Below are 18,215 nucleotides of genomic sequence, written 5' to 3' on the forward strand. Positions count from 1 at the left end.
CCATAGCCTATTTGAAGGCAACACTGAAGTACCTTAAGGCAGTGGTGGTCTCACAGAGAGTACCTGACAGGGCAGTTGCTGACCCTGTGAGCCTCTCATAGAAGTAGACAGGTTGTCAGGCCCCAGTGGAGACCGCTGGTCTCCACGTGCTCTTCTGGACTCAGGGGTAGAGCACACCAGCCCACCCTTGCATTCAGGAAAGCCAGCCTCCCAGAACCCTCAGGCCCACCTGTCAGAGGCCTCAGCCACTGCTTGGCTCAGTTGAGCCAGGGGATTGAAGTTGAGAATAGATGAAATCAAATTGTCCGATATTGTTACTAAGCTTTGTCTTGATATTATCCAGTGCATGTTTTTATGGCTGATAATCCCATTGAGAGACAAGGGCAGATCCTTGAGAGGAGAAATTGAAATGCTCCTGATTAGAAAATGGTAGTTTTTTGTGCTCATATTAGATATTTTAACTGAGCCCGCATTTTTTTCTTTAAAAGTAGAATGAAAGAGAAAAGCGTGTTGTTACTGTGAGACACATCAATGACCAGTGACCCAACCAAGGCAAGGTGCAGGCTGGGGCGGCCCTTGTATGGCAGGTAAAGGGTCCTGGAAGAATTTAGCTCCCCATCCTTGCTGGCAAGTCTCCAAGGATAAAGTGACAAGGAGCATCGCGGCGGCTCACAGAGTAACTCCACAGTGATTCTTGAAATAATTGGAGGCAGCCTGGGGTGTCACGGCCTCGAATCATTAGCTGGTGGAAAAGCAGGAAAGAACCCGCGTAGTGGCGCGTCAGCGAGACAGTGCAGACCCTGGAGAGCAGCAACATCTGGTCCCCTTGGCTCCAAGATGGAGGGAGCCCAGAGGAGCTGGAGAAAGTGACGAAGGAGCTAAGTACCTGAAGGAAAAATGAGGGCTGGTGACAGGGAATAAGACAGATGCCAGCTGAAGAGGCTTTAGGCAAAGAAAAGGAACTCGGGGGTAGGAATATATTTGGAGGAAGTGTTCTAAAACAAAGCCGTTTTGTACAAGAAACTCTCCCAAGGGCAGAAATCCCATTGTACTTGACATTTTTATGCAGCTTTTCTTCCCAAGAAGGTCTCCAAAATAACCCTTCAAAAGCCGGTTGAGGTAACTTGATAGGACAAATAGAGGGAAAAGAAAAAGGTTTGTGCAGTTTTATTATAGCCAAAAGACATCCAAGTTAAAACACAGGCTCTGATGTACATCCTCAATTCACAGATGTGGGATGATTTTTTCCATCTCAGGGATCTCTATACAGCCCTCTCACATACCCATGAGGAAACTGAGGCTCGCATGTGAAAGAGACACGCCTTGTAGGTCCTAGGTCGCTATTCTCCCACCGAGGGCTTTCTATAGTCTCCACTCTTTCCACTCAATCTGTGACCATGTCTGTTTCTGTAAAACCATTGGTTGATTACTCAGCTCTCTATCCAGCCAATCTTGGGTCTCTGCAGTGTCTTCATCACATTCAGTCTTCCACCCAGCCCGATCTGTGCCAGGCCTGGTGCTGAGCTCTGAATGAAGTGGAGCCTGGTCCCAGCCCTGAAACCACAGACACTGCCTGACGCCCAGCCTGGAATTCTGAGCAGCTGTGAAGGCACTGCTGGGGCCCTGCCTCAGGGCCTGCTGTTCTGTCTAAGGAACCGCAGGAGCGGGGTCTTCAGGCCAGCAGGCTGGCAGCCTCCTTTAGGTTGAGGAGACCTGGGAGGGCTGGGGGGAAAGCTCTGGAAATGGTGAGTCAGGTAGCTCCACTGTTGTCACAGACAGTAGATGGGGAGATGACACACAGTGCAAAGGGCTCCCAGAAGGAGGAGAAACCATAGGACCTGTCTGTAGCAGGTGAGCCTGAGAGGTTTGCAAGATATGCTGGCATTGGGCCCAGGTCGGGGGATGCCTTTGAAACTGAGCTCCAGGGTTCCTCTGGCAGGTCAGCGGCCCTGGTGACTACCTGACACTGCCCTTAGGTGTTGAGTGGAGCCTGCAGTTTGTGTTGTGAGTTAGTTCCAGTCACTTTGCCCTAAGAATGTATAATTTCAGACTCCCCTACCTTGGAAGCCGGGCAGAGTTTATAAGGGTCCAGTGAAGCCCTGGCGCACGGGAAATTGCAAGGGAAGCATTTCCTTGGCGTATTTTGAAGCATGCTATTTTGACTCTGCCTTTTTAAAAACCATTCAATACTTTCAATATAAATATGTTCACCTTTCCATTAAGGCTGGCCTCCCGAAGACAGCAACTACCCCACATGTTCATGCACTTGAATCAGTAAAACCAAATGGCTACTTCTTTTCCAGTCCTATTTATTCAACCTTTCACCAATTCAGAGTGTCCGAATTGAGCACTTACTAAGTGCCTAGCTCTCTACATGGATTATCTCATGTAATCCTCAAAGCAATCCTGTAAGGGGCAGTCCCGTAAGGACCATTGTTATCCTCACTTTTAAATAGGGAAAAGAAGGTGGAACCTTGCCTGGGTTCACACAGCTATCAACTGTGAAGGAGCACAGGACTGGGCGGAGGCCAAGGTTTTACTGTGTTACTGTGTTACTTGAGACCCAGTGGGATTAACAGAAGCACTGTAGGAAGTTCTGTTGCAGCACTCCCCCTACCCCACCCCGCGCCCCCCACCCCCGCCTCAGTGAAGAGGAGCTGCATCGTCAGCTCCGTCAGCTCCCGCCACAGCAGCAGGGCCTCTGGCTCCAGCCCCTTCTCCCTCTGCTCCACCAGCGGCCTTTCCCAGGAGAAAGTTCTCTCTGTCTCAGTAAGTCTCAGCTAAGTGGCTTGGAGCCTCACGTTCCTCCCTTTCTGGGGTCTTTTTGTGAGGCTGGGGGCTCTGAAGGAAGATGCTCCAGGCAGAAGAAAGAGATGAGAGTCCTTGGCAGCTCCCTCAGGTAACGCTGGTTACTGTAGGGATTTGGGTGGTATTGAGAAAATTATCGAAAACTTGGGAATAAGGGAAAGAGAGGGCGGCAAGTCCTCCCTCTGGGACCTTGTTTACCAGATCTGCCCAAGGATTATTTACCGATCCAGGCTAGAGAGTTACGTCTTTGTTCAACTCACAATTTACCGCTGATTAAAGGCCCAGACTGTGCAGTGACATGTTAACTTGCACATTTGTTCCCAGTAAAAATGCACATGATTCTTTTTGGTGGAAAAGAGAACCCGAAAGGTTGTGGTTTTCTCACCCGGCAGATCACTCACCTACTGTGTGCCTAGCCTAGGCATCTCATCCCAACCTTCTTTCTCCAGTGCCCACGTGGCTCCTCAAGTCCTCCTCTGAATCAGCGTCGGCACTGTGGGCCCTCTCATGAAGAAGGCAAACCCAGCTTTAACATATGCTCACTTTAGATTATCCTGACAGTCACATTTTTAAGTTTTTGAAAAGTATGCTTTGGCACTTGTGTTTGGTGTTTGATCTTCAACTGTGACCAGAAATAACCACCTCCAAAAGCCGTGCCCAGGGACATTAGTCAATATGTAGAAACCTATTTGTGCTTTGGTTTGATACAAATTGGTTAGATAGAAACTCTTTTGGCAGAATTGAGAGGCCTCCTGACAGATGAAAGGTGTTCCTTCTCTCTTCTTGTTCCAGGCATTTCTGACTTTGAAGTCAATTTGTCAGACCTCAGGTTAGGATCTGTAAACATTATGCATGGCAGGTTGCATTACCTTCCAGCAGTGGATAACCACGTGTTTCTGTTGAGCTTTGGGATTGGAGAATATGGTCAAGTCTTTCAGAACTGGTCAAACTGCTTTCATCAAGTGCACAAGAACCTCAGCATACAGGCTGTGCCCACCAGTTGAGTTTGAAATCACTTGTGGTCACTGAGAGTACATCACATCTGCCCAGCAGTCACCTGTCTGTTTTCAGGCAAAATAGCAGGGGTGGAGACAGGGAGGTGATGAAGCTGGAAACATCATAGTGGGAGGCAAGGGGCTTAATGGACAGGTGTCCATGCATGACAAGGAGTGAGTTTGGGCTGTGATGTTCACAGATCCAAGCAGGGCTTCCTTCTGCAGCCCTGTAAACCTCCAGCCTTTAGAGAAGTTGCTACTTAGGCCCTTAAGCTATGTGTCCATGAGGTAGATGAGCAGCAGCTATTCTGCAGGCCAGGGTTGCTGATGTGTGGGTGTATCCTGATGTTGGAGAAGCTCACACTATGGACATCTAGATCCTCCGGGCATGAGTTCCTTGAAGCAGAGACCATATCAGCAACTGAGCAGATTATCCCAAGTTCAAGGGATTTGGAGTGAGACTGATTCAAAGCTAGGCTTTACCACCTACTTGCTGTCTAACCATAGGCAAGTCACTTGACTCATGTTTCCTAACCTGTAAAATGGGCATATATTCATGCCACAAATATGTGCTGAGTAGGGCCTGTGTGTCTACTTAATAGAGCTTTAAGGAGGATTAAGTGAGCATCAGATGAGCTCATAGATTCTAAGAGTTTAGCATGGTGCCTGGTGGGCCTGCCTCACTAAATAATAGTCACTTTACACATGGCCTTCTCTGGCTGGGTGTTAACACACACATGTCCTTGGGAGGAATCACAGATTCTCATCCCAACCCTTGAATATAAATGAGGCATTACAGGGTGGAGGTAGACCTGTTGACACAGTCCCAGCACCCAGGGCATCTAGGAGTGTGGATGCCCTCACCAAGGTGGCCTGTGGTCAGAGCTCAGAGAGGGCTGCTGTCTTCCCACCAGCAGCCCTGAGGGGTGCCGAGAGTTTTCTGGCCTCTAAGAGGATAGACCTCTTTCAGCTGAGAGGGCTGAGTGGTGGGGTGGCAGGGCCTCACCCCACTTCCCAGGTGGGACAGTTGGGCAGAGTGAAACTTTGCATTTGCCTCACAGCTCCCTGCAGACTGAGTCTGCCTGGTGATGTTTACCCTGGAGCAGGGCTTTAGGAGCCAGGCCTCTTCTTATACCAGGCCTCCTCTCCCTGCATGCCAGCTTCCAGGGCACCCAAGGGTGCTCCACTCTCTCCTTCCCCCAGGTCTCTGCCATCTTCACTGTCAGGTCTCAGGTCTAATCTCACCTCCTCAAAGAGGCTTCCCTGACCACCAGAGTAAAGTGTGCCCGCTGCTGCACCCTGGTTATTTCCTTCCTCGCGTTTAACACCTTCTACACTTGTCTTGTTTTTCTGTTTGCCAGTTCACCCTCTTGTGTGTCTTCCTACACTGTCACGTTAGTGCCCTGAGGATAGGAGCCTATTCTGTCTGAATCCCCAGCACCTGGAATTGGGACTGGCACATAGCAGATGCTCAGTAAATATTTGTTGGGTAGATAGATGGTGGGGAGCTGGCAGGCAGGCACCCCGGAAGTGCCCCATTGTTACCACCCACCCCATCTTAGGGTAGATGTGGCATGGGACTGGAGCGCCGGGCCTCTGCCTGGTTCTCACACAAACTTGAATTCTGCAGCTGCATACCAGGCACTTGGGTGGTTTCTGCAATGAGAGAGTCAACACTGACAGGCACTCTCTGTCCCTGGACCACCTTACCACGTGTGAGGGTGTAAGTTACCTTAAAGCGGGGAAGAATACTGGGACCGTTACCTCCAATCCCTGGATGCGCACCCCACATATCTGCACATGGCTACATGCACATGGCTCTTCCGCAGGCAAAGCCTCAGCTCTGGGTCATTAAGAAACCCAACCATGACCCCAGGCGAGGGCTGCCGCTCCCCTGTGTGTTGGTGTGTCAGTACCTGGAGGATAAAGTATATAAGGCCATGTGTAAGGGGCTGTATCTGCCCATGGGCAGGCACTTGGCTGGACAAGTACCTCTGTCTGCAGAAGCTGGAGACAGCTGCTCTGCTGGGCCAGGGTTCGTGGCAGGTGGCAGATGAGGTTCTTGAGGTTCTTGGTGCTGCACACACTGCCTCTGGTCTTCTGCATTCACGCCCTGCTCTTTTCAGCCAGTTTTGGGCTTTCCAGTGAGTGGTCTCCTTGGAGCCAACCCATCACCTCATTGAAGCTTCATAGTGAGTTGGGGTGAGGTTGTGGAATTCAGTGCTAGGTCGTGTGCTGGGGGCACTGACAGCCTTCAGGAGGAGGCCTAGGCAGAACCTCTGGCTGAGATGGAAGCAGGGAGCTCCCAAGGCCTTGTCAGGAGAGACGGGGCTGTCATCAATAGTCAAGCTGGAGATGAGGTCTCAGACACAGAAAAGCTGTGTTGGGAAGAACATGCCAGCAAGCCGTTGGCATCCAAGAGTGGAAGAGCTCGTGGGTTTTCCCTCATTGCCACTTGGGGCACTGTCCCTGAGAAGGGAGCACTCGTTAGTTTTCTTTGGGCCCAGGAAGCGGTTACAGAGGCTGAGTCAGAGTTTGGAAGCAAAATTACCCAACTGTCTGTGCTCTTGGTTGTGGCTGGCTGTGGGAGAACAACGGAGGGGCTTCCTGCTCCATGTGGATGTAGACTCACTCTCTCTGGGGTCCATCTCAGGACTCAGCCTCCTTTTATGCCTTCCACCGCGGTCAGACGGGCTTGCCTTTCACAACCGCTCAACTGCACGACCTGTACCTATCTATGCTCCCAGTTCACGGCAGTCCTGGGTATGTGACATTCTTATTGAAAATCCTTATTCAGATCACAGAGGGAGTCTTTAGCACCAACTGGTACCAAGAGACTTGTTTCTCCTGCCGCCATAATGTTAATGTAACAGTTCCCATTTCTGACCATGTTCAGTAAATTTAATTTGTGGTGAAAAGCAGCTTATTTGGCAAGATGATCAGTTTTTAACCTGAGTAAATGGCTTTCTTGATGACTATAAATTAAGCACATTGTACTTTTCATGCATTGTGGTTGTCCTCATAAATACTATAGGCAGTTGCTGGTAGTCTCACTTGGTTACCTTTCCCATTACTGTTTTATCACCATCGTGGTAGGAGTGGGGAATTCTTTCTGTTTTAATGACAAGGAGGAAGTGGTAACAAGGGGCTTGTTTAATGAGGAGCCCACTCCTGGGTCAGCATCTGTGTGGCTGTGGATCAGATTCTGGGCCTTCCCCAACCCAGGGTATTCTCAGCCCTCTGTGGGGCCATTGTGAAGGGCATATGCAGGGCCTTCATGCTACTTTTGTCTTAATTGCAAGTAATCAGGAATCAAATATTTGCCGACAGCCAATTTCCATGTCAGGGAGAACCTGAGTGTTCTTGACAACTTCAGCAGCCACAGGTTGGCACCAGTGTTTCCTTAACACTGACCCCTCGGTACAGCCTGCAGGGAAGGCCATGGGAGCCTCCCCAGCAGGCTAAGTAAATGTGGGCGCCTGCTGCCCTGTGTGACGCTGGGCCTCAGAGCTGCTCACTACATCTGGACACACAGCTTTCAAAGGAGCGGGTTGGGGAAAGTAGCTTCTCCCCCAGCCCCCCGTGAACTGGCTTTGGTTTGCCGCCTGGGATGAAGTAGGTGGTCTGTGAAGCCCCTTCCAACTCTGCTTCTCCAGGATTCTAGTTCTCTTTACTCCAGAAGACCCACTTCCACAGACATCCATCTTCCCCTCATACCTCCATCCTTCCACTTCCCTCCTGCCCACTTTGGAGAAGGCAAGGGAAAATGTACCCCTACCGGGTCAACATGTGTGAGGCTTCACCACCCTCCCCATCCGAGCCCCTAGCCTGGCTTCTTAACTGCACTGAATTGGCCTTCAGGAGATCAGTTCTGAAAATTTCTGCATTTCTTAAAACCTGAGTATACTGGGGCCACATGAGCAGAAAGGCCTAGCACCTGTGGGGCCTCCTGAGGCCAGAGCAGGGCAGGCACTTTGGGGTAGGAGGATTCAGAGAGGGACACTTGGACTTGGGCTGGTAGCAAGCACTTCATAGAGGAAATGCCTACAAGGTGACTTGGAGCTGGTTTAGCCAGAGGGAGAGAGCAGTGGGGCCAGGGCACACGCTCTGAAGCAGGCTCGGAGAGTCCAGGGCGCAGAGACTTTGCCTCTTGTTTCTTCAAAATGGGCAATTAGTGGGTTGAATCCTATCTGCATGGGAAGGTTATTAAAACGGTGATCCGATGGCAACGCTCTGCGTCCTGGCCCTGTCTTGAGAGAGAAACAAAGGCTGATATTTTCAGAGCTGTTAGTTTCTTCTAGTAGGCACCAGCACTTTCTAGGGTAACCCGTTTTCCAACAACCCAGGAGAATCACGCTAATCAAATATGCTCCGTGGCAAAGCGGCCATAAACACGTGAGTGGGGGGCCTCCAGACCAGGGCCTCCCTGCCAGGCACCTGCCTGCCATCCGCCTCCTTCCCTCCCCACCATCGCCAACCTTGACAGAAAGGCGTGCAGAGGGGCTGCTGAATGCCACTGGGCCTTCATGGTGACATGCGAACAATTAGCAAAGTGGATAAAAGAGATTCCTGGCCGCTTAGGATCTGCACTTTTACACTGCTCAGAGATATTTGACCTTCTAGTTTATTATGATTCGAGAAAAAGTCAATACTTCTTAGTTTGCCAAGGCTGGAGGAATTTAAATGAATTATTGAATCAAGCAGTTAATCTGCCAATAACTGATTTTTTTTCCTTTCAAATCTATAATGATGAAAAGCAGACTTAACCAAAAACAAGAAAAAGAGATTTTTTTTTTTTCTTTTTTTTTTTCTTCTTTTTTGCTTAGATATTTTAATCCCATGGGTAGGAGCCAGGGCTAAAAGTTCAGTCATGATTACTAGGGCCATTCTCTCTTGCTGAGTATTTTGATGGAGATTTAATTAACACTTAAAGCAAAGTCTTCTGAGGCCATAAAAATCTGTATTCACATTTCAGTTGTCTTTTGGTGTCCCTGTGTCATTCTCAACTTTCCATCTGTACCTTCAGTGACATGTGCCGATTATCTCATTTCCAGACTCCCAGAATGCAGTGTGATGTTGGTGATGGACGCCTGTTTCGCCTTTCACTTAAACGTGCCCTTTCCAGCTGCCCTGCCCTCTTTGTGTGTGAGCTCTGGGTGCTGCTGCCTGAGATCACTGTGGGTGTTGTAGGGTGCAGGGGACACTCAAGCAATGTGGCAGCTGCCATTTCCAGGGGCTCAGCCTTCTTGCCCATAACTGCAACATTGTGCTAGAAAGGACTGGGCGGTGGGGAAAGGCTGCTGGTATCTCCCCTGATGTCATGTGTCATGGAGAACCACATTCTCCCCCAAGGAAATGGCCAGCCTCTGGTCTCCCTGCCTCGGCTACCCCCACCCCCATCCTGAATACTTGGAGCATGACTTTCTTCTTATGCCACATTTCCTCCCTGCAGTGACTCCCCAGTGCCTACAGTAGTGTACCTAAATTTCTCTGCTTGGCTCTCTCCAAGTCTCCCAGAAATCACACTACAAAACTCCTACTCACATCTAGTCTTCTACCTGAGACCTGCAAATGCCACCCACAGGGCGGCTGGAGGAGTCTTGGCTCAAGCCTGCTGTGTTTCTGGGAAAACCCTTCTCTCCTTTGCAGGGCCCACTGACACATCACCCGCTCCGTGATCTCTGCCACTCCCAGTTACTTCTCCCAAACTTAGCTCCCTGGCTCCCATGCTCTTTGCCTGATCTGCATACATGTCACCACCTTACAGAATGACAAAGTCAGAAAGAGGGAAAGGCATGACTTGTTCATCTTTGAGACCTCTAAGGTGCCTAGTACACAGCCTGGTCCAAAGTCATGACACAGTAAAGGAAAAGAAGGAAGGAAGGAAAAGGTATTGCAGGCGAGGGGTGGGGGGGACCACTTTTTTAAAAAGTGATTGATTTTCATAGGCCTCTAGTCCAGGAGGCTGACTGTGAGCCTGGGAGCAGTAGTAGCAGGCTTTGTCCTTCGGTGTAAGGTGCTTCTTTGTGAGCACAGAATGGCTGGGTGTTTCATTTTTCAACTAGAAGCAGGAAAAGTAAGCCTAAGAAAGAACCAAGAGTTTATCAAAAGCCCCTAGCTGGGTCCTAGGATGGAAAGGTGTTGTGTTTCAGATGTTCAGAGTGAGTCAGCCATGAAACCTGAGCTCTGCAAGGCAGGACACCCTTCTTGGCACCAATGGCCACCTCATGGAGGGACAGGGACTCCCTAGGAGACCCCAAGCCCCCAGGCCCCACCTTGAGTAGCTTGGCTGTATAGGCAAATGGAGTCTGCTTGTGAGCTACAAAGGAAGCCCTTGACCCCAGACCCTCTGAGTGTTTGTAGCTGACCCTCTGTGTTTGTGTGTCTGGCAGGGCTTTCCAGCCACAACGAGCTGCTGGCCTCCTGCGGGAAGAAGTTCTGCAGCCGAGGGAGCCGGTGTGTGCTCAGCAGGAAGACAGGGGAGCCCGAATGCCAGTGCCTGGAGGCATGCAGGCCCAGCTACGTACCTGTGTGCGGCTCTGATGGGAGGTTTTATGAAAACCACTGTAAGCTCCACCGTGCTGCTTGCCTCCTGGGAAAGAGGATCACTGTCACCCACAGCAAGGACTGTTTCCTCAAAGGTAGGAACAGGGCCCTTGCCCTGTGGTTTTGGGTTTTGTGATGGATCTTCCAATGCCTTTTTGACAAGTGACCTGGGTGCTGAGTCTACAAGTTACATATGTTTAGGAAAGAAAGACAAAGACTGGTGTGTAACAAAATAGCAGCAGTGGCATTTTGGTGATGCATACTCTGTGTCCCACCTCCAGAGACCCCTGCCCTTAGAGGAAGCTCCTTGGGGAGTAGAATCCAGGCAGGTCAAATTAAACCCTGGCTGGTACAGGTTCACTAGGGACCAGGCAACAGGGCACTACCCAGGTCTCCACACAGGATGGGCCTTTGCAAGGTTGTGACAAGGACCATGTTTACCCTTCTGCACAGTCCCATGAATCAGGAGGCTGTGCCGTGCATAGAATGTGGTCAGGCAGACACCAGCACAATGGCTCCCAGCATGGCCAGGACACAAACTCTGGTCTGGGGCAGTTGTTGATGGGAAGGCATCCCATGTCTTGCCTGTCCAGAACACCTCTGAGCAAGACAAGGAAGCCCCTGCATGGACATCAGAACATGTCTGTGGAGCTGGGGCCAAGGATTCATGCTTTGGGCTGAGATTGAGTCAGAAAAGAAGGGAAGTACCAGCTCCCACTAGATGGTAAGAGCCATTAGGGCAGTGGCTATGGCTGTTTTATGTGCTTATGTATTAGCACCTAGCACCGTGCCTTGCACCAAGAAAATGCTCAATGGCTCCCAGATGCTTGAAGATACAAGAGTCAGAATGCACATCCTGTGTTGACTGATGTGGCCCTGGTAAATAGTACATGCCGTGGCCTGTAGAAGTATTTATTGTGTACAAATATTTGTGTACAAAATGGGTATACATGAATTAGGAAATGTGTAGAAGACAGAAGCAGCTTGCAGGCAGATGGGAACAGGCCCACATAGCCTGAGCTAGGAGAGCCCACCTGGAGTTGCATGAGGTCAGGAATGTGCTTTAGGTTGCACAGGAAGGGGAGGAGGAGGCTTGGACTAGAGACCTGCCAAGCGCCTGCAACACTAGAAGACAAAGGCGTGAGAGCAGTCCAGGCTGTAAAGGCCTGGGCACCAAGTGGGAAGGGGCAGAGCTCCTGCCTCACCCTCACAGACCCCCACTGAGGATGGTATGATGCATGTGACACGTGAGTGGAGGCGGATTCATGGCTGAGGTGTGTTGGCCTCTGTTACATCTATCTGTGTCACCTGCACCCACCTAATGGGCCACTCCACTCAGCAGTCGTGGCAGCATGGAATGCTAGGCAGGGCAGGGCTTGGGAAAGGCACCTTTACCCGGTGATGACAATGGTCTTGGACACTTTCACAGCTGTGCTTATGATGCTAATGCCGAGGTGCTTCAGAGATCGTGAGACACATTATGGAAATGAGGCCAAAATGAGCCTAGGAAAAACGTCCCCAGTCTGGAAGCACTGCCCGGCCACGTGCTGCCAGTTCCTCTGCAACCGTGCACACTAAAACACTTGACCAGTTGCTCCAGCTTTATTGGCCGCGTTGAATTTTATAGACTGATGTTCCATTCTCTGGTTTCCAATATCCTCCAAATTGCATCTTCCTAAAAGTTTCTATTTCTGCATCAGAGTGTGCACAGCCTCTCTCACCATCGGTTATTCAAACAACATTTCTCATTTAATGGGAGGGAAAAACCAGCCACCGCAAAACCCACTGAGGTGAGGAGCGGTGGGGACAAGCTGGCGTGGAGCGGGGAGCAGGCAGCCTTGAGCAGATCAGGGCTCAGTTCTGCTTCATGCTGATTGAATTTATCCACCGAATCCTTCTGACTCATTGAGCTTTTCACAGATTGTGAGTTGCCGCCCACTTGGTGTAGCAGAACTCCTCTCTTAAGGACCCCTTTTTGGTGGAGAGTGGTGCCCGTGAGCTCCCGGAAAGACCAAGGGTGGCATCCCAGCTCTGGTACTTCCCAGCTGTGTGGTGTTGGTTGCATCACTCTGCTTCTCTGGGCCTTTTCCTTGGCCGTAAAATGGGACTCACGGCAGTACCCACCTGCTGCAGCCATGGAGAGAAGTAAAGGAGGGGCTGCAGAAACACCACTTAGCACACTGCCTGGTGCATTGCATGGATTTGGTGTTCATGAGACCTGCCATCATTATTTATTCTAATCCAGCGTGGCCACAGGCCGAGAGTAGAGAGATGCACAAACTGTGAAGAATGCAGAGGCAGGAGCAAGGGTTCTGCCTGGGAGGTTTGGGGAGAGATTTCTGGGCCCAGATTATTTAATGGTAGCTGGAGAGTGGGTGAGGAAGACATGAGTGTCAGGCAGACACTCATTGCTGGGGCCTGTCCCAGCAGTGTCCACCTAGAGCCAGGGCTTCTCTTTCTGCAGATGGCCTCTTGGGTCTGGACTCCACTGGAAAGCCTTCAGTGCCTCACCCTCAGGGTCAGCTGTAGTCCTGGTGGGAGGGCAGGAGAGCTGGGCTGCCTTTCCTTCTCAATCATTCCTATAGGGAGTGCCCAGCAAACAGGAAAGACCTGGGCACTGATTCACAGGAGCCTGACGGATGGAAGGCAGGCCAGCCCCGAGGTGAGTGCCTTGGGGTGAGCATGTCACCTTCACCAGAACCACGGCTCCAGGGGGAGTAGAACGAAATAGATGACAGAGGCACTGTTGGGAGCCTCTGTGGGGACAGAGGGTCCTGGAACAAAGGAGGATATAAAGAACAAGTTCCTATAGTCCCCACCCCACAATGGCAGCAGAATATTTAATAACAGCTTGAGGCCCATGAATGACAGTTTGTCATTTGCCCCAAATTTCCAGAGAGTTATTAATACAGGAAACAAAAAAAAAAACTTGTTTTTCATGCAAGCAAAAATTCTACAATCATCCATCTTTCATTCCCTATTTCTATCAGACTTTACAAGAAGAAGTTGTGACTTCATTCTCTGAGACTTTATCTGCCCCCAGAAGTCAATATTAGGACAATTCCTTGTGCAGCTGGAGTGTGTGGAGCAAGAGGAGAGAAGTGATGGGTTGTGCTGGGCTAAGCTGCTAGAGTCCAGAGCTCCCCATCTGTGGCCAGAGCCCCTGATTTCCTGTCAGGGAGGGGGTTCTCCTGAGGACTGGTGGGGGACACATAGCCTTCACCACCCTGCAAGGGAGAAGAGGCAGCATTCTAAATCCCATTTACAAGAAAACTTCTGGTATCACATTCCAGTTGCTATGGCAATGGGATTCCTTGTGAATGTAAAATGAAATATATCATTTAGGGATCATTAGCATGTACGGGAAATCAACCAGACTCAAAAGGATTGCTGCAGCTAGAGTTTACAGCTTTGATCCCAGATCCCCTGCGTCACAAACAGGGTCTCATGAAAGTCAGGGGCAACAGGGGTGTGGGAAAGATGTATCTCTTCTTGTAGCAAAATTAGAGTTACATTTTTCCTCAACACCAAATCCTACCAAGAGAATGCCAAGATACTGGGTGGATTTCACTGTCTAACTTCTTATAGAGTTTGTGTTTTCAAAGTTATCTTGTGACATCGCATTCCTATTTGTGTATTAGTTGGCACTTTTAAACTCATTTTTCTTGGTGTTGAATTCACGCTTTATCTCCTACGCTGTTCACGAAGATGAGCTTCCCTTTCAGCAATCACTCACCAAGCCAGCGTTGTATTATACCAGATGATACAATGTCACAGTTGGGCAGTTTTCCAAACAAACCATGAAATTATGGAAGAAAGGGGACTGTTAGAGGTTCCGTTTTAAGGGGCCCCTTCAGCTTCCTCAGCCTGCTGGCGGTTGCAGGTGGGTTTGGGTGCTTCAGAGGGGAGTTCCCAAGCTAATGAAAGACAGGAAATCATTTCCATTTTTGGAAACAAGTTAAACATACTACAGGCTCACTAAGACATCTTTTTTTCTTACTTGTTACTAAACAGACATAAAAACTGAGTATTTTGTTGCAGGTTAGCAGAGCAAATAGAGCTTGCTGCCAAAGAGCCTTTTTTCTTCTTCTTCTTCTTGTTATTTTGTTGCTGTTATTGTTACTTTGAGTCTTGTTACTTTAGGAATTTAAATTGGGCCCCACACCTCCAGGGGCATTTCTATACTTCCACAAGTCTTCTCTGTCCTGCCAGGGAAAGCTTCTTACATCCCCAGCTTAGTCAGCCCAGTCCAACTCTCAGCGGGAGACTCACTTCCTGGGATGTGTGAGATCCTGCTGCAGGGCTGTGATGCTGTCAGGCATTGATAGGGGATTTGGTGTAACTCTGCTGGAGCAGTCCCTATAGCAAGAGGTGCTGGGGCCTGTGGAAGCATCAGGGAGGCCCAGGCTGATGGGACAATGTGGCACGTGCTCGAGGGCACTGCTTTGGCACATGAGCTTTCTGTGCCTCATTTACCTCATCTGTAAAATGGGAATAATAACAGCACTTACCTCGTAGAGTGTTGTGAGTATGACAGGAGCAGCACCTGGCGTGCAGTGAGCATTCTTCTCTAAGCAGTGTCAACAGCACTGATGCTGGTGCCGTTGTAACATCACGGCTTGTTCAAGGAGCAGATGCAACAAGCTATAAGACCCTTGCCCATTTATGTGACAACTCTGTAATGAGCTAAGAGGTCAGGGATGGTGGGTCCTCCTGTGAATGAGGGGAGAGAAGAACGTTGGCCCTCCATATTTATTTAATGAATGACTAGAAATTTGACCTCCAGTTGATCAAAGTTAATGATCGCTTTCTCTGTCTTGGTTTTTGAAAAGAGATGTAAGGAGCCACCCAAGTTCATCTAGCAGGTTAGTAGAAAAGCAAGGGGAGAATCAGGTATCTCTGATCCCCAGTCTGGACAAAGCTCCTAGAACGCACCTCTGGGCTCTCAGGAAATGCCAGTGGAGCCTGGGGTAAGAATTCATCTGCCTGAGGATGAGAATGTTTAGAGAAGGTGCTGGAGAAGAGGGGACCTTCAAGGTGGATCTTGAAGAGCAAGGGAAGGTTTGCTAGGTTGAGAGGGTGGAGAAGGCTTTCTAGGGGTACAGGCATGAAGTACCTCCAGTCTCGGGGAAGAGCAAGTGATTATGGGATCCTGGGTGTGGGGGAGAGCATAGTTGGGGATAAAGGCAGACAAATGGATCACAGCAAGCTGGGGAAAGGCCTTGTGTGCCAAGCAGGGTAGTCTGAACTCAAGCTGACCGGTGTTGTGTCCGGAATTGGTGGGTTCTTGGTCTCACTGACTTCAAGAATGAAGCGGCGGACCCTCGCCGTGAGTGTTACAGTTCTTAAAGATGGTGTGTCCGGAGTTTGTTCCTTCTGATGTTTGGACGTGTTCGGAGTTTCTTCCTTCTGGTGGGTTTGTGGTCTCGCTGGCTGAGAAGTGAAGCTGCGGACCTTCGCGGTGAGTGTTACAGCCCTTAAGATGGCGCATCTGGAATTGTTCATTCCTCCCGGTGGGTTTGTTGTCTCGCTGGCCTCAGAAGTGAAGCTGCAGACCTTTGCGGTGAGTGTTACAGCTCATAAAGGCAGTGCAGACCCAAAGAGTGAGCAGCAGCAAGATTTATTGCAAAGAGCGGAAGAACAAACACTTCCACAGTGTGGAAGGGGACCCTGGTTGCCACTGCTGGCTGGGGCAGCCTGCTTTTATTCCTTTATCTGGCCCCACCCACATCCTGCCGACTGGTCCATTTTACAGAGAGCTGATTGGTCTGTTTTACAGAGAGCTGATTGGTCCATTTTGACAGGATGCTGATTGGTGTGTTTACAATTCCTGAGCCAGACACAAAAGTTCTCCAAGTCCCCACTAGATTAGCTAGACACAGAGCACTGATTGGTGCATTTACAAACCTTGAGCTAGACACAGGGTGCTGATTGGTGTATTTACAAACCTTGAGCTAGATACAGAGTGCTGGTTGGTGTATCTACAATCCCTTAGCTAGACATAAAGGTTCTCCAAGTCCCCACCAGAATAACTAGATACAGAGTGCTGATTGGTGCATTCACAAACCATGAGCTAGACACAGGGTGCTGACTGGTGTGTTTACAAATCTTGAGCTAGAGACAGAGTGCTGATTGGTGTATTTACAATCCCTTAGCTAGACATAAAGGTTCTCCAAGTCCCCACCAGATTAGCCAGATACAGAGTGCTGGTTGGTGTATCTACAATCCCTTAGCTAGATATAAAGGTTCTCCAAGTCCCCACCAGATTAGCTAGATACAGAGTGCTGACTGGTGCATTCACAAACCCCGAGCTAGACACAGAGTGCTGATTGGTGTATTTACAATCCTCTAGCTAGACATGAAAGTTCTCCAAGTCCCCACTAGACTCAGGAGCCCAGCTGGCTTCACCTAGTGGATCCCGCACCGGACTGCAGGTGGAGCTGCCTGCCAGTCCCGCGCAGTGCGCCCTCACTCTTCAGCCCTTGGGTGGTCGATGGGACCTGGCGCCATGGAGCAGGGGGCGGCACTAGTTGGGGAGGCTCAGGCCATGCAGGAGCCCACGGTGGTGGGGAGGCTCAGGCATGGCAGGCTGCAGGTCCTAAGCCCTGCCCTGCGGGGAGGCAGCTGAGGCCCGGCGAGAATTTGAGTGCAGGACTGGTGGGCCGGCACTGCTGGGGGACCCGGCGCACCCTCCACAGCTGCTGGCCTGGGTGTTAAGTCCCTCACTGCCTGGGGCTGGTGGTGCCAGCTGGCCTCTGTGAGTACAGGGCCCACCGAGCCCATGCCCACCCAGAACTCATGCTGGCCCACAAGTGCTGCACGCAGCCCTAGTTCCCGCCAGTGCCTCTCCCTCCACACCTCCCTGCAATCAGAGGGAGCTGGCTCCAGCCTCATCCAGCCCAGAGAGGGGATCCCACAGTGCAGCGGCGGGCTGAAGGGCTTCTCAAGCATGGCCAGAGTGGGTGCCGAGGCTGAGGAGGCACCGAGAGTGAGCGAGGGCTGCCAGCATGCTGTCACCTCTCAGTGTCAGGTAAGCTACTGCAACATTCTCATCTCCCAAAGAGGGACCCTGAAGCCCAGAGAGGGCCAGTACCTGTCCCAAGTCACACAGGCAGAGCCAAGCCAGGGCCCAACCTTTGCTGCTGCAGCAGGCCCTTCAAAGGCACCCACAGCTTTGTGGCTGTTTTTAGTTAGGGCTCAGCAAGGCATGTCCCCAACAGATGCAATTGCTTTATGCTTCTTCCCTAGGAGACCTCCTGGTGCAGAAGGAAGGCTCAGGAGCCATGGGCAGTCAAAGGGCCTTGCGTGCCACTGCTGGGCGGGGCTTCCCTGCTCCGCAGGTCATTAAGAAGCCAGCTACACTTTCTCCAGGGAAAGCTGGCTCAATCATCCCAAACTCACAGAGCTTCTGGACATCAGGAAACCAGACCCCTGTCTCCTTTCTAAGGAATGAGTAGGAAACTCAGGGATACCCAGAAGGCTGCCAGGGGAATCTGGGGTCAAAAGCAGGCAGAGCCTCTGGGGACAAGCCCACCTTCAGCCTGGTCTGGCTCTGGAAGCTGGCCTCCACTTTCTCTCCAGACTCCCTTTCCTGTCCTTCCAGTTGCCCTTCCACTCCTGGGCCTACCCACATTTCTGTCCAGTAGCCGCTGTTGTTCTTTCACTCTTTGCAAAGGGATCTCTCTGTCCCCAGCCCTCTTCCTGGCCTTCACATTAAGCTCCACAGAAGAGGGTTTGGCTATTTTCTGCCAGGCCACTCACCTTCACAGACATCTGTTGAATACCCACTGGGTGCTAAGGCTGTGCCAGGACCTGAGGATACCAGTATGATCAGAACACCAGGCCTGACCTCAAGGAATTTATAGC

At 50.6% G+C, this 18,215-nt stretch overlaps 1 protein-coding gene across 5 annotated transcripts in view; it reads left to right on the top strand.

The window, feature by feature from the left end:
• The window catches only part of FSTL4 (follistatin like 4), a 421,165-nt gene that overhangs the window by 199,185 nt on the left and 203,765 nt on the right, over nucleotides 1-18,215 (top strand). For all 5 annotated transcript variants that reach the window (XM_055233411.2, XM_063611586.1, XM_055233409.2 and 2 more), the window contains exon 4: nucleotides 10,196-10,444. In XM_055233411.2, the coding sequence (XP_055089386.1) occupies nucleotides 10,196-10,444 (249 nt within the window). The remainder of the gene's footprint in view (nucleotides 1-10,195; nucleotides 10,445-18,215) is intronic.

Source organism: Symphalangus syndactylus, chromosome 11, assembly GCF_028878055.3.
Source record: "Symphalangus syndactylus isolate Jambi chromosome 11, NHGRI_mSymSyn1-v2.1_pri, whole genome shotgun sequence".
Lineage (NCBI taxonomy): Eukaryota > Metazoa > Chordata > Mammalia > Primates > Hylobatidae > Symphalangus > Symphalangus syndactylus.